This window comes from Capsicum annuum, unplaced genomic scaffold, assembly GCF_002878395.1.
Source record: "Capsicum annuum cultivar UCD-10X-F1 unplaced genomic scaffold, UCD10Xv1.1 ctg4748, whole genome shotgun sequence".
NCBI classification, from domain to species: Eukaryota; Viridiplantae; Streptophyta; class Magnoliopsida; order Solanales; family Solanaceae; genus Capsicum; species Capsicum annuum.
Genome location: NW_025855126.1, coordinates 841,898 through 856,486, shown reverse-complemented (window position 1 = coordinate 856,486; position 14,589 = coordinate 841,898). Strand labels below are relative to the sequence as shown.

Sequence of the window (14,589 nt, the reverse complement as noted above, 5' to 3'; positions counted from 1 at the left end):
TTCTATTTAATTATTATTTTTAAACAACCAAATAAAAAGCAGAATATTTTTCAGTTAAAAAATTTATAGCAAAAAAAATATGAAATATTTTTAGAAAAGGGTTGAATGGCCCAAGTTGGAAACTGTATCAATATTGTATATGGATTGTATTAATATGACATATAAACTGTATCTGAACTACATGGACCAAAATGACCCAAATTAGAAAATGGTTATAATGTGAAAATAAAATAGTCGACCAGCTATTTCTTGATAAAATATCAAACTTGGGCTATTTATTTTTAAAATGATCATGTGATAGTTTTTTCCCTTATTTTACTCCCTTGATTCCTTTGTGTTAGGGTGAGTGACCAAATGGATAACGTATGTGGTTATCCGGCCGATCCAACCCATTTAAAATGAGTTAGTGGGTCAAATATGAATCAACCTATATTATACATCATAAAATATGGATTAACTCAAGAGTATTCATCAATTACACTATCCTTAAAGTATGTGAAGTTATAACCTCTAGAGTATACTTATTAAGGGTACATTTGGGATGAAAAAGAAAATATTTTTGAAAACAAGTACAAAAACTTGAAAATTATTTTGAATTCTTTTTTCCATTTTTAATTTTTAAAATTTTTTGATATTTTAATTTTTGATTTTCATTTCGAGACCCAAAAACGAATCTTGATCAGGGACTCGACTTCCAACTCGAGAGCAAGAACGCAATATCCAATCCCAACCCAAGAGCCAAATATAAATCCAACCAAAGACCCGACTCTTGACTATGACCCCAACCTGAGACACGATTATAACCTAAACGCAGAATCCTGACTCTTGATCTGAGACCAAACTACCAAACCCTTCACGAGACCTAATTACCAAAGTCGATTTGAGACCCAAATCTCGATATTAACCTGAGACTCGAGATCTAAATCTCGACCCAGAATCAAATCAGACTTTTGACTCGACCAGAGATTCAAATTTTGACCTCGATTCGAGATTCGACTCCTGATCCCAACTCAGGACCACTTATTTCCCAGAAAAATATTTCTAGAAAAATACGAAAATATTTTCTTTCATATCAAACACATCCTAAAAGGAGAAGAAGAAGAAAAAATATTTGTAATCTCAAACTACTTTATCCTTTACATAATAAGAAGCTGAGTAATATGAGTATCCATTAGGTTTACCCATTTTTATCCGTAACAAATATGGATTAGGTCGAATATTTTATTCTGCTTTCGCCTTACCCATTTTTGATTCCTCATATCCGACTCGACCTGTCCTTTGCCACCGCTACTCTACATCTTCTTCCTTCTTCTTCTTCCTACTGATTCATTAAAAATATTTTGAATTACACATGGTATTAGAGCCCTAGATCTCTTATTAGGAATTCGTTTTTGGAATTCAAAAATTCTGAAAAATGCTTGATAGTAAGCAGTGGTTCTTTTCATGTTTTTCTCTGTTCTTGCTTTCACTACTTTGTCAAGCAAAAACATCGAATCGAAGAGACATGGAGCATACAAATGGTTCAGTGCCAACCTAGTTTTCTTCAACTGTGAATATGGATGGGGTGCAAAACTACACTGGAGTTCCAACATTAAAATCACTCTTTATTTTTACATTCTTCTGATGTTAGTGGAATACAAATCATATCATTTCAACTCACTGGCATAGAGAATTATTTAATTTGGGCTAGATTTATGTGAATTGCTCTCTTAGGTAGACATTAATTGGGATTGATTGATGGTTCTTGTGTTAAAGAAAAGTTTCATGAGATCATGTGGAATCACCCGGAAAGGGTTAATGCAATAGTTTTATCTTGGGTTGTTTCAAAGAATCTTCTTAACGGTATTATGTATGCATCCATTGCTCGGGCTATTTGACAAGACCTTGAAAAGTTTACCAAATTGGATGGATCAAGAATCTACAATATCCTTAAAGAAACTGCTACATTGGTGCAGGGATCCCTGTCTGAGTCTCTGCACTTTTCAAGATTGAATGATCTTTGAGAAGAGTTTGAGTGCCTGCACCAGGCTGTGATTGTAGTAAGTCCAAGGACTTTGTGCTGCACTCACAAAAACAGAAGTTTTAGTTTTTGATGGGGCTAAATGATAATTTTGGACATGCTAGGAGTCAAATTCTTATGATGTGTCCATTACCCAAAGTGAACAAAGCTTATGCTATGATTCTTGGTGATAAAAGTCAAAAAATGAGGGCAGCTATAGCTGGAGATTTAGGACCAAGTCCTGATAGTACCAACTTTGACATAGATTTACATCCCAAAACCTTGGGAGGACTTAGATCTTACAATCATGGTAGTAGTAGTGGAGTCTAACTTTCATGAGGATGGTGGTAATGTCAATAACACTGCTATTACTAGTTATCAGAAATAGAAGAACTTTAATCTTGTCCGTGACTATTGCAAGTACAAGGGACATACCAGAGAGGTGGGCTACAAATTGGTAAGGTATCGAATGATTTAAAGTCCAAAAAGAAAGTTGCAGTAGCTAATTGTTGTCTGCATAAATGCATCTACGGAGTTAAACAATGAGGGATACAACCAGCTTGGAAGTCACTCAAACTGTGTCTATGATCAGAATACCGGTGGTATAAGGCATCAAGTTCAAGATCAAGTCATCAATGAGGTGACTGGACAGGATCACTACAATGGACAACAACTTATTCAGAATGAGGGTTATTCTATTCTTTTTGCAAAAAGTCAGTATGAATAGAAAGCACACATGCTTAACCAGAACAACATTCGCTCTACATCCTGAGTGTTTGGAAATGATGGTAATGCTAATAGAAAAGATTATATCACCACTAGCACCAAATGCACTTAAATGGATCATAGAACAGGAGTCAGAAATCATATGACTTCTGATCTTGATCTATTAAATAAAAACATTACTGTCAAAGAAATTGAAAAACCTAAAAAGGTGCATTTGCCTAATGGTGATATTTCACTTGTCACACACTTTGGAGATAATTCTATAACTGCTAGAAGTACAATATCAAATGCGTTCTGTGTGCTCAATTTAAATATAATTTGTTGTCTGTCTCAAAACTAACCAAAGAACTAGAGTGCGTTACTTCCTTCTTTCCTAATTTTTGTATTTTTCAAAATCTCTTCACCGGAAAGGTGAAAGAGATTGGTAAGTTAGATGATGGATTGTATATGCTTATGAAATGGACAAATCAGTAGCTTTGCTTCTCCAAACTCAGAAATTGTCAACATGGATTTTACTCTGGTGTAGAAGGTTTGGACATAGCTCATCTTAGTCCTACAAAAAACTGTTTCCTAATCGGCTACAAGTAATAAATGAGTTAATTCATAACTGCACTGTATGCCCTTGTGCTAAACAGATTGGGATTTCATTTCCTTCTAGAAGTATTAAAACTCAGGTTACATTGGATATGATACATGCAGATCTTCCGGGGCCTTACAAACCCCTACTTTTGATGACAATAGATATTTCCTTACTTTGGTTGATGACTTCTCAAGACCGCCTTGGTTATTTATTCTTAAACAAAAATCTGATGTATATATTATCTTACAACAATTCTTTTGCATACATAAAGAATCAATTCAGTAAAGTAGTAAAGATAATAGGGTCAAGTAATGGGACAGAATTTACAAATACCATATGTCAGAATCTATTCAAGCAATTAGCCGTGTTCCATCAAAGAACTTGTGCTTACACCCCTCAGCAAAATGGTGTTGATGAGAGTAAGCATAGACAGTGTCTAGATATCACCAGGGAAATCGGAATGCAGGCTCATGTTCCCATTAGGTTTTAGGAACACATTCTGGCTGCAGGGTATTTGATCAATAGACTACGTGTTGCGTTGAATAATAAGTCTCCTTATGAAGTATTCTTTAATAAGAAACCTACTATTAGTCATGTAAGGATAAATGATAATAGGATGTCTATACTTTGCTAAGACATGACTCGGTCTGACAAGCTAATGTCTAGATCCAAGATTATTGAACATATAAGAGACTCAACAGGTTCAAAAAGGGTGTATTCTATAGATCTGAATACTAATTCTTTCTTTCTTAACAGGGGTGTGATATTCAAAGAAGATATATTATACACACATCTACTAACAATCCTGTTTTCATAAGGGATACTAACTGTTCAGAAGATTGGTCAAATCAATTACTCATTCCCTTCTATCAAGATCGCAGCAAGCATAATCCCTTACTGGGATCCTAGTACTTCAATGGGGTCTCAGACAACTAATATCTTAAGATATTCCAGTGCCAATAGATCAATAAGCACCTGTAATACCAATAGTGCAACAACCAATCCTATAGTGCAGCAGCCAGCTGTTGAAGTGCCACTACCAACTACTGTAACACAATTTAGGAAGTCATATAGGAAAAACAACCATCTATTTGGTTGAAGGATTTTATATGTCTTAACATACTCAAAGATTCTTTATATGGGCTTGAAAGTATATCTCTTATGCATGTCTTTCTAATAACTACCAATATTACATTACTGCATTCTCTTTTGTTACAGAGCCTACTACTTACCATGAAGCCACTAAAAGAAGAGATCACAGCACTAGAAAACAACGATACATGAGAGATTATTCCACTACTGTAGGAAAGTCTACCATGTAATGTAAATGGGTGTACAAAGTAATGTACAAACCAAGTGGTGAAATGGAAAGATTCAAAGCTATGTTTGTCGCCAAAGGATACAGTCAAAAGGAAGGAATTGATGTCCAAGAGACTTTTTCACCAGTGGTAAAATGGTAACTGTTAAAACAGTTTTGTCCTTATCTGCAGCAAAAAAGTGGCATTTACACCAAATAGATGTGTATAGTGTCTTCCTACAAGATGATCTAAATGATGAGATATACTTGCAACTACCACAAGGTTTCAATAGCCAAGGGGAGAACATGGTAGGTAGGCTAATGAAATCCTTGTATGGCTTGAAGCAGGCACCAAGAAAATGGAACGCTAAGTTGACTGAAGCTTTTTCTATTTTTGAATTTGTTCAAAGTCGGTATGATCACTCTCTGTTTGTCAAGAAATCAGATTAAAGAATCATCCTAATTCTAGTGTAGATGACATGCTTATCACTGAAGATAGCCTAGAATTAATTCAAGAAACCAAGACTGCACTATAGAATGCTTTCAACATGAAAGACTTAGGGAACTCAAGTACTTTCTGGGAATTGAGTTGGCAAGATCAAGCCTAGGAATTACAATGCACTAGAGAAATATGTTTTGGAATTGATCTCAGAAAGAAGAGTAGCAGGTGCAAAGCCAAAAGCTACACCGGTGGATACAAACAACAAATTGACTTCAAGGCAATATGTTGAAGTTACTAAAGACAAGTACAATCTAGAAAGAGATCACCAGTTGATCAAATTGCCTATCAAAGGCTAATGGGAAAATTGTTGTATCTAATAGTAACTAAACCTGACATATCCTTTAATGTACAAACACTAAGTCGGTTTTGCAATCACCTAAGGTGTCCCATATGGAGGCTACTCTAAGAATTATAAGTTTTATTAAGAAGCAGCCTCGACAAGGTCTATAACTATCAGACAACTATAAGAATGAGTCACTGCATTCTGTTATGCAGATTGGCGTCATGATTAAGTTTGGAGATTCACTTTTATCCTGGAAAGCAAAGAAACAGGTTGTGGTATCAAGAAGCTCTGCAGAATCAGAGTATAGAAGCATGGCTTCCACTATTGCAGAACTGACCTGATTACTAGGCTTGATAAAAGAGATAGGAGCAGAAGTTACACAACCAGCAGTAAATCAGCACTGCAGATAGCTCCAAATTCAATTTATCATAAAAGAATCAAACATATAGAGATTGATTGTCATTTCAAGGACGAAGATCCAACAAGGATTGGCAATTACTCACTACATCGTAACCTCAGACCAGCCAGCAAACATCTTTACTAAAGGACTTGCCAAAGTTCAACATTATTTAAAGTCCAAGCTAGGTGTATTAAACATCTTTCACCCCACCTGGCTTGAGGGGGAGTGTTAAAGTATAAGACTTCACAGTGTAATTAACAACAACAACAACAAACCCAGTGTATTCCCACCTGGTGGGGTCTGGGGGGGTAGGATGTACGCAGTCCATACCTCTACCTCTGAAGAAGTAGAAAGGCTGTTTCCGATAGACCCCCGGCTCAAGACACGTGGTACCACACAAACACATAGTAAAGCACAGCACAAGGTTACAAGATTACATAACATAAATACGGCACCCATAAGTAATATAAAACAGAGGAAAGCACACAGATTCATAATAAAACATGGGACACGGACTCCTAACAGGAATAAACCCCCACCAAGTGTAATTAGTTAACACAATTAGGGAAAAACTGTTAAGTTAGCTGAGTTAATTAAAGACGGTAACTAACAGTTCTCTTCGAAGTTAGTTAATACTGTGTCAAGTAGTTAGTTAGCCTTCTAATTCATTATGATTAGGAGTACTACTATCGATACATGAGTAATGTACTGTGTACCAACACAACTAATCATTTTTAGATTCTTAAATGAAATTAGGTTATTCTAATCTCTTGATTCTCTACATCTTCTTCTTCCTACTGATTCATTATCAAGATTTTGAATTACAAAATTAGCCCCTTATATCGTTTCAATTTTGTCCGATATCCAAACTAATCTCTCTACATCATTCTAATTTTATCAAATGTCCCCGAACGAACTGGAGGGCCTGTACATTTCATCAAGACTTGCATTGTGACCTTTTTGAATGTGAAAGGAAATGAATGAACTCTTGAAAGAACAAACAGTTTAGCTGGAGATGACAATAAAAGTTTCCAGTTACTTACAGAAAAAATTGCTCAAGATTTGTGGACTACAGCCAAAGGACCTACTTGCAAAACTTAATAAAGATACCTCTCAGCTAAGCAGCCTTTGATTATATTAACAGATTCATACACTTGTTCCAGCTAGACATCTTGCTCCATGGTATATCATCTAAAAATGTTCAGCCAACTCTCTACTATAATTGGTGTCTTGAGTACTGGAAATATCTGAATTAAGATCTTGACTAGGAAATGCCATCTTCCGAAACAATCTTATTTGTGCAGATTGCTCAGCAGAGTTATATATTGCGCTATCACCAACCTTCATACCGTTTGTCAAATCAGACATAAGCATGCTATCAAAAGCTCTCATGATCTGCGAAAGCATAAGCATGATGTGAATGTAATTTCTCTTCTATTAGAAAAGAGAGGTCATTGTCCTTGAAGTAGTATCAAGTTAAAGAATATACCTGTCCCATTCCTGGTCTCTTTGCAGCTGAGTGACGCACACAAGCTGCAGAAACCTCAATCATTCGAAACATCTCACTGTCATCGTAGTTCTTTTCAAGGCGAGGATCTGCCAACTGATCAAATTCCTCTTTTTCGAGTGCATGGCCAAGCAAAGGTCGAGCCTGGAAGCAATCAAATTAACTCGCAGTTAGTGGAAGTCTCCTGCTAGATAAAGTGAGAAGTGATATAAGATCTTTGCTGCTATTGTTATTGGTTTTTGGTTCTGAACTGATCAATTATATGGTTGTTGAGTTTCAAATTTAGGACTGTCTTATGATCTATTGTTTTGGTAACATGAGAAAGTTGAAACGAAATTTAAGCAGACAACTTTTGTGGTGTTGCTTTGGTTGTTGCGAAAAAGCAACCAGACCTTAATGTTTCAGGCACTAAAAGATCAATATTACAGGACTGACTACATAATTCTCAGTACTATCTGAAACCAAATAAGAACATTGTACGACCAAATCACAAAATAGAGTATAAGAAATGAAGATGGAATCCTCCATCGGAGAAATTAAAGTAAAATGACTGCCTTATCAGATCTCAGTGAGAAGGACATCCAGTGCAATGGAAATATTTAAATAACAAATTGATTTGATGCCCTCAGCACTAACAATATCAGGTTCAGTTAACTTCTGTTTTTCTGACAGATTCAGCTATGCTGCTAAGTGCAACCGAGATGTTTAATATAGAGACTCAAGGCATAAGAGAAGAGAGTTATCCTTCAAATATATTTAGTCTCAATTCCATGAGACAAAAGAAAGCAGCATTACTCACTCCGAACATGAAAGAATAGCTGAAAGGCTATAGAAGAAAAGGTAAATGGGTCTTTCCCTTGTAATGAACAGAGAAATAAAGCTTGAAGCATTAGTAGCTCGTGTATAACAGGATTTGGTCTACAACTGTCCATGTTAAGATCATAATATTTAAAGTTTGGATGAACCTCACAGAGCCTAGCTCATCCATTCTTTAGTCTTGAAAATTACTCCACACATAATTAGAAAATGGACATACTATTTGATTGCTCTAGTAGATAGAGAGTTATAAAGAATTTTTTTATTACATGCTATTTTGGTGTCATAGGCCATAGGCAAATCCTCAATATAGCAAAAAATCAATTGTTATCACTCGAGAATTCCAGTTATGAGATTAATTCACAGCATGCCTGCCATTTATCTCACTACTTTAAGACAATATTTTGATCAGTCATCAAACTTATCATATCAGGAGATGCACAAATTACACAGTTCCTAAACCTCACCATATAGTTGGTTGGGAAAATAATTAAATGAATTTATTCAGCAGCAGTTATGTCACATCTACTTTATCTACAGATGCAGGCACCAACACAAAGCTAAGTTAGTACAATTAATGAAGCTGAGGTCACAAATAAATATATTTGGATTTAACATTCTCCTGAACTAAGACTTGAACATTCACACCTTTACGCTTAGTTAGAAGGTTGATCATACACGACTGAAATACATCAATTAAAAGTATTTCAGAATTAAAACCAAAATCAAAAGGATTAAAAACAGATTCAATAAAAATGTGCAAAATGCAAGGATAAGCTTGACATTCAAAACATATTTCCAAAGTGTGCAAAATAACAATTATGTATTTGGAGTTTAACGAATCCTTAAAAGTTATGGAATTTTTTCTAAAACATGAAAGCACCTCTCAGTCTAGTTTTATTAGTGCCCAAACAACTAAGCAAATGTTCTCTCTCCCATTGAGTCATGTAGCTCCACCGGAATAAGCTCCAGCAACAGATCGTAAAAACTTCAACCAAACTTCCACATTTCCTTGCTATCCTTTATCTCAACAAGGGAACTTGCATTTGGTACCTGCTTTAACTTTTGACCTTAAGAGACTACAATTCACCTGATTTATCTCATTCCACGATACCTGATTTTGTCTGTGTTAATCAATTAAACAAATTCTTTATGTATAGGTCTCAATTTTTCAGAACTTGTAGCACATCAATCTCATATTCAAGACATTGCCGTGGTCAAACCAAGAAATGCAACTCTCTTAGAGCTGCAACTAGAGGCCTCTGTAGAGTAATTATGTGGTTTTTCCAAACACCAGCTATCAAATTCATGAAGTGAGGAAAAAGTCTAGAGGAACTACAAAATTCTGATTCAATTTCTCATAGAAGGTGCAGAAATGCTAATGAAAGAGTTCTCATCACTATGGACTTGAGAGGAAAAGAGAGATAGGTCGGTTACAAACATACCCACTCAACTAGACTTTCCTCCCCCAAAGGCTGAGATGCATCCACAGGCTTCCGTCCAGTAATTAGCTCCAGAAGCACAACTCCAAAGGAATATACATCGGATTTTTCAGTCAGCTTCCCACTGGATGCATATTCAGGGGCCATGTATCTAAAGACAAACCAAGAAATTATAGTACACATAGGCAACTAAAAAGACGACAGTAAGTTTTCTTATGCTCTATTTGATGTCAATGTTGGAAGAGAAACCTACCCAAACGTACCCATAACACGTGTCGTAACATGACTCTTTGCATCCTGAGCTAATTTAGCTAATCCAAAATCAGCAACCTATCAAAAGTGAATCAATTGTAAAACGCAGTCTACAAGAAAAATAATGTAAAATAAAGGAGATTAAGGAACCAGACATACCCGAGCATCAAAGTTGTTATCCAAAAGAATGTTAGACGACTTAATATCTCTGTGGATGACGCGAGGACAGCCTGCCATCACCACAAATAGAATGCATAAATCAAAAGAAGCAAGAACTAAATGTCATATTAGAAATCTATGCTTTAAAAGAGTGATAAAAAGAATAATTTCTCTTCAACGACTGAATTTTGGGAAAATTTCATGTCATCTTTCAGCAATACTTAGTCAGCTGAAGGCCAACAATAGGAAACACCAAGAAAAAGAGAATATGTAATCATATATCACACCATTATGGTAACTTTTCCAAGTCTGTTCAATATATTATATTTCTTATAAGATTGAATTCATTTGTGACTGAACAGATACCACACCATAATGGTCACCTTTCCAAGTATGTTCAATATGTTTTTTACAGGATAGAATTCATTAGTGACTGGCAATCTAACTATGTCATAAGGAGAAAAAATTTCATTGTTCGTGCTTGCATAATTGCTGTTGAACATTGTTAAGGATATTTTAGTAACCAAACACAGATTGGTGATGCCTAAATTGTCTCAGTTGTTTGGTAAGCATTTTATCTTGTCATCCTGAGAAGAAATGAAATGGAGAGAAGAGAACAGTAATTACAATCTTCATGCAGATATGCTATTCCACGGGCTGCACCAACAGCAATCTTAACACGTGTTGCCCAATCCATAACAGGCCTCCCCTGTGCTGTAATTTTGTAAATTGCAAGTGTTAACAGCAAACTTTAGTTACCAAATGCCACAATTGAATGTTGAAATCTGAAAAGTGCCACACTTACCATGGAGATGGAAGTACAGGGTGTTGTTAGGGACATACTCATAGACAAGGAGCCTTCTGTTCTCATAAATGCAATAACCTACAAGTGAAACCAAGTGTCTGTGATGTATCCGACTAATGATTTCAACTTCAGCTCTGAACTCACGCTCCCCCTGGCTCCCATCAATATTAAGCTTCTTTACTGCTACATCTCTCCCATCTGCTAGGCCTCCCTTGTACACGGAACCAAATCCACCCTCGCCCAATAAATTATGCTCCGAAAATTCATTAGTAGCTTCAAGTAGTTCTTGATAAGTAAACCATGGCTTTGAATGCCCTAATCCACCACTGTTTCCTGGAACATCCGCAATATTGGAGCCATCTCCATTTCCAATCTCAGGTGTTGATTCTTGAACCTTTAATGAGACAGAACCTGAATTGTATTTGCACATCTACTCAGATTGCATTTGAAAAGATCTGGATGGCTTAAAGATTACGTAAATGGTGCTTGCGGCATCTAAAACATGGATTAACACACTACAACAATGATTTCACGCTATCCAAACAGTACCTGATTTTGGAGAGGAGACCAGAGTTGCTGGCAAGATATAACCACCACTCCGGCCTGAGCCTTTTTTCTTTCGCTTCCATATGCACCATCCTGCTGCTCCAATAATACCAAGCAAAAGAAACACAAGTATGATGCCAATTGCAATGGACCCTCCAGTACCAATGCCTCCATCCCCTGCATCCTTTGATCTGTCTGCTGAACTGTTACTGGACGTAGTAGAGTCACCTGAAGGAAATGATGGTGAAGGAGGATAAATAGAAGGTTGTACACCATTGGGCGATTGAGGAGGTGATGATTGTGCAGTAGGTGTTGGTAATGATGAGTCTGTAGGCGGGGAACTAGAAGATGTTGAATTACTAGGAGGTACTGCAGCTGGGGAAGGGGCTGAATTTTTCGGAGGGACTAAGGCTGGCGAATCTGGAGTACTTCGTGGTGGCTTAGATGGAGGTGCATTCGCTGGTGGCTTGGATGATGGTGGTGAAGGTGATGACCTTTTAGGAGGTTCAGGAGACGCATTCCCTGGTGATCGTGGTACTGGAGGAGGTTTCAGATTTCGCACAGGTGATGGAGGTGACAATGCAGGGGGAATAGTTGATGAATGGGGAGGTGACAATGCAGGGGGACGTGTCGATGGTGGTGGAAGTGAACTTGCAGGATGAGTTGGTTCTGGTCGAGGTGATGGCCGTGGTGGTGGACTGCTTGGTATGCTTGATGATGGAGGTGCTGGTGAACTACCAAAAGTACTAGAAGATGGAGGTGGTATTAAGCTAGCAGGCGGACCGTACGGTGTCGGAGGAGGGCTAATTGGAGGAGCAGATTCTGCAGGAGGTGTTGGAGTAGAAACTGGTGGTTGTGGCTGAGGAGATGAGGCTGTAGGAGGAAGGGATTGTGGCAGCGGTGGTGATTCTACAGGAGGAGCAGATTGTGGAGATGCAATAGAAGATGAGTTTTCATTGGGTTGAGATATAGGTGCTGGAGAATTCAAAGCAGTTGGTGGAGCTGCAAATTGTGTAGAAGAACTTGGAGGGGGTGAAATAATTGACATCTCAATTCTCACCACCACCAATAACTAACTAAATTTTTACACCATTCACTATATAGTATCAAAATCTACATACACCATTGATGTCTCAGCAATCCAAGAACTCTACTACTTGCTCTATGATGATTTTTCCAAATCAAGATCCCCTAAGGTGCAGTAGAATTTGCATCCACAACAATTCACTTCCACAGTACTTACAGCAATAACACTCCACTATCACAATTAAAAACCAAAGCTTTTGAAAACAATAACAAGATCCGACCTTTCTCCAAAATCACTCAAAAGCATTTTGTTTCACAGTACTCAAGATTTTGGCTTTATGTCCAAAGCAGAACTCAGCTACAAATTTCAAACACCGTGTGAAATAAGCAACCACCAAAAACTAACTAAAATTAAACCATTCACTATATACTATCTAAATCTCAGCAGTCCAAGAACTCTAATACTTGCTCTATAATTGATGTTTTTCAAATCAAGATCCCCTAAGGTGCAGTAAAAATTGTTTCCTCTTACTCTACAATTTGCATCCACAATACTTACAGCAATTACACTCAACTATCCAAGTTAAAAAAACAAAACCAAGATTCAATCTTTCTCCAAAATCACTCAAAAAAATATGTTGGTTCAGACAGTAAGCAGAATATGCAAATTTCTAACAACACAAGCAACCAATGAGGAAAAAGAAAGATACCCAAATCACCAAAAAGCATTAACTCCTGGTACCCAAAGTCGCAAAAAGAAATGCAAGATTTCTTTATGGATAACAAAGAATTTGTGCTTTCAAACGAAAACCGACTTTAACAAAGGACCAAAGAAGCGAATACAATTGTCAAAATATCCCATCGAACCTCCATGAAGGAAAGCATGAGAATTTCAGCCAATATTGAAAGAACACAATGAAAAAGGCAACTTAATGGAAAGGGAGTCTTTAGATATCCTACCAGTGCTCTTAACCACAACACTGAAAACGACACAAATAAAGAGGAGAATTTTAATAGGAAATGTAGGAGGGGAACGTGTGTTTTTTCAGTACTACCGTGACAGTAGTATTGTCTAGTAGTCATTGTGGTCATTGGACCTTGGACAACTGAAAGGTGTGTTTCGCGTGAGGCATAAGTTATAGTAATTTTTTTGAGTTAAAAGTGTAGGGTTATTTTATTTTATATATATATTTTTTTTGGTAATATCTTAATTTTAATTTTTTATACGAAAGATCATAAGAATGATATTTTGATATATTTGACATAATTTTAATTTAAGGTTATAAAATTTAAAAATAATTTTTATTTTCTTAAATTTTGTGTCAAGTTAAAGTAGGTCATTCTTTTTTAAACGGAGAAAGTATTTGATTGGATTATTAGTTAGTCAAAGAATTATTTATATGTAATGCGATAAATTCTGTCATTCAGATAACTAATCTCAAAATAATTAATTTTAGGGATAACTTATTCCCGACTAAACGATGCCAAATAGTTGCTTTCTTAATACGTCAAATTCAGTGAACACATTCGTCCAAGGTTGGGCAAGTAATTACTACTTGGAGTATATTCAAACCTATCCTCATCAAGGATTTAAGGTAAATGTTAAAGGGAAAAATCCTTTGTACAAAATTTTCTTGTAACTATCCAATGTTAAGGACCCGTTCGACTAAATATAGTATTCACTCTATTTTGGAATATGTTTTTCATTTTATTTCGAAATTTAAAAAATATTGAAGAATTCTTTTCACTATTTTTTATATTTCTTCCATTTCAAAAAAAAAAAAATCTATTTTTATTTTTAATTCGTTTAAAAAAAATGATCTTTTTCCCTTTTTAGCAACTTTTAAATTTTAACTTTCTTAATGACATGTTTAAGACCACAAGATTGAAGGATATTTTGGTATATTTGACATATTTTAAATTTAAGACCACAAATTTGAAAATCTTATTTATTTTTTTAAATTTTGTGTCAAGTCAAATTAGGTCATTCTTTTTTAAACGGAGCGAGTATCACTTTTTGTATTGTTTAATTTATTTAAAAATAAATAAATTTTTTATTTTTATAAAATAACTCATTTTAATACAATTCTAATTTTTTTAAAATTTATTTTTTCTTTTTATTGTTTTTTCAAAAAAATACATTTGAATTCTCAATATTAACTCCCGAAAAATCCTATGGCCAATCACAACTCCAACTCTATTTTCAACTATAAAATTCAATATATATATATATATATATATATATACAC

General features: G+C 35.7%; 1 protein-coding gene across 3 annotated transcripts; it reads right to left on the bottom strand.

The window, feature by feature from the left end:
* Positions 1 to 1,095: 1,095 nt before the first annotated feature.
* LOC107876611 (proline-rich receptor-like protein kinase PERK9) lies at positions 1,096 to 13,388 on the bottom strand. 3 transcript variants are annotated; one of them, XR_007050248.1, is made up of 9 exons: positions 11,318 to 13,388; positions 10,769 to 11,179; positions 10,591 to 10,677; positions 9,964 to 10,034; positions 9,806 to 9,882; positions 9,556 to 9,703; positions 7,277 to 7,438; positions 6,898 to 7,182; positions 1,096 to 1,318 (listed from the first exon to the last, which is right to left on the bottom strand). XR_007050248.1 is itself a non-coding variant. In XM_016723500.2 (8 exons), the coding sequence occupies exons 1-8, from the start codon at positions 12,360 to 12,362 to the stop codon at positions 6,979 to 6,981; spliced, it is 2,205 nt and encodes a 734-aa protein (XP_016578986.2). In that variant the 5' UTR covers positions 12,363 to 13,388; the 3' UTR covers positions 6,755 to 6,978. The 3 variants fall into 3 exon arrangements, 1 of the variants encoding a protein (XP_016578986.2); XR_007050249.1 differs by lacking the exon at positions 1,096 to 1,318 and adding an exon at positions 1,584 to 2,059; XM_016723500.2 differs by lacking the exon at positions 1,096 to 1,318 and having other exon boundaries at positions 6,755 to 7,182.
* Between the last annotated feature and the right edge of the window lie 1,201 nt (positions 13,389 to 14,589).

What these genes read in the sequence shown, in the direction of transcription:
- LOC107876611 (XM_016723500.2), bottom strand. Translation starts at nt 12,362, where the DNA reads ATGTCAATTATTTCACCCCCTCCAAGTTCTTCTACACAATTTGCAGCT. An exon ending in CGTGTTATGGGTACGTTTGG is followed by an intron (nt 9,704 to 9,805) that starts GTAGGTTTCTCT and finishes GTTTGTCTTTAG; the next exon opens with ATACATGGCCCCTGAATATG. An exon ending in AGGAAAGTCTAGTTGAGTGG is followed by an intron (nt 7,439 to 9,555) that starts GTATGTTTGTAA and finishes GATTGCTTCCAG; the next exon opens with GCTCGACCTTTGCTTGGCCA.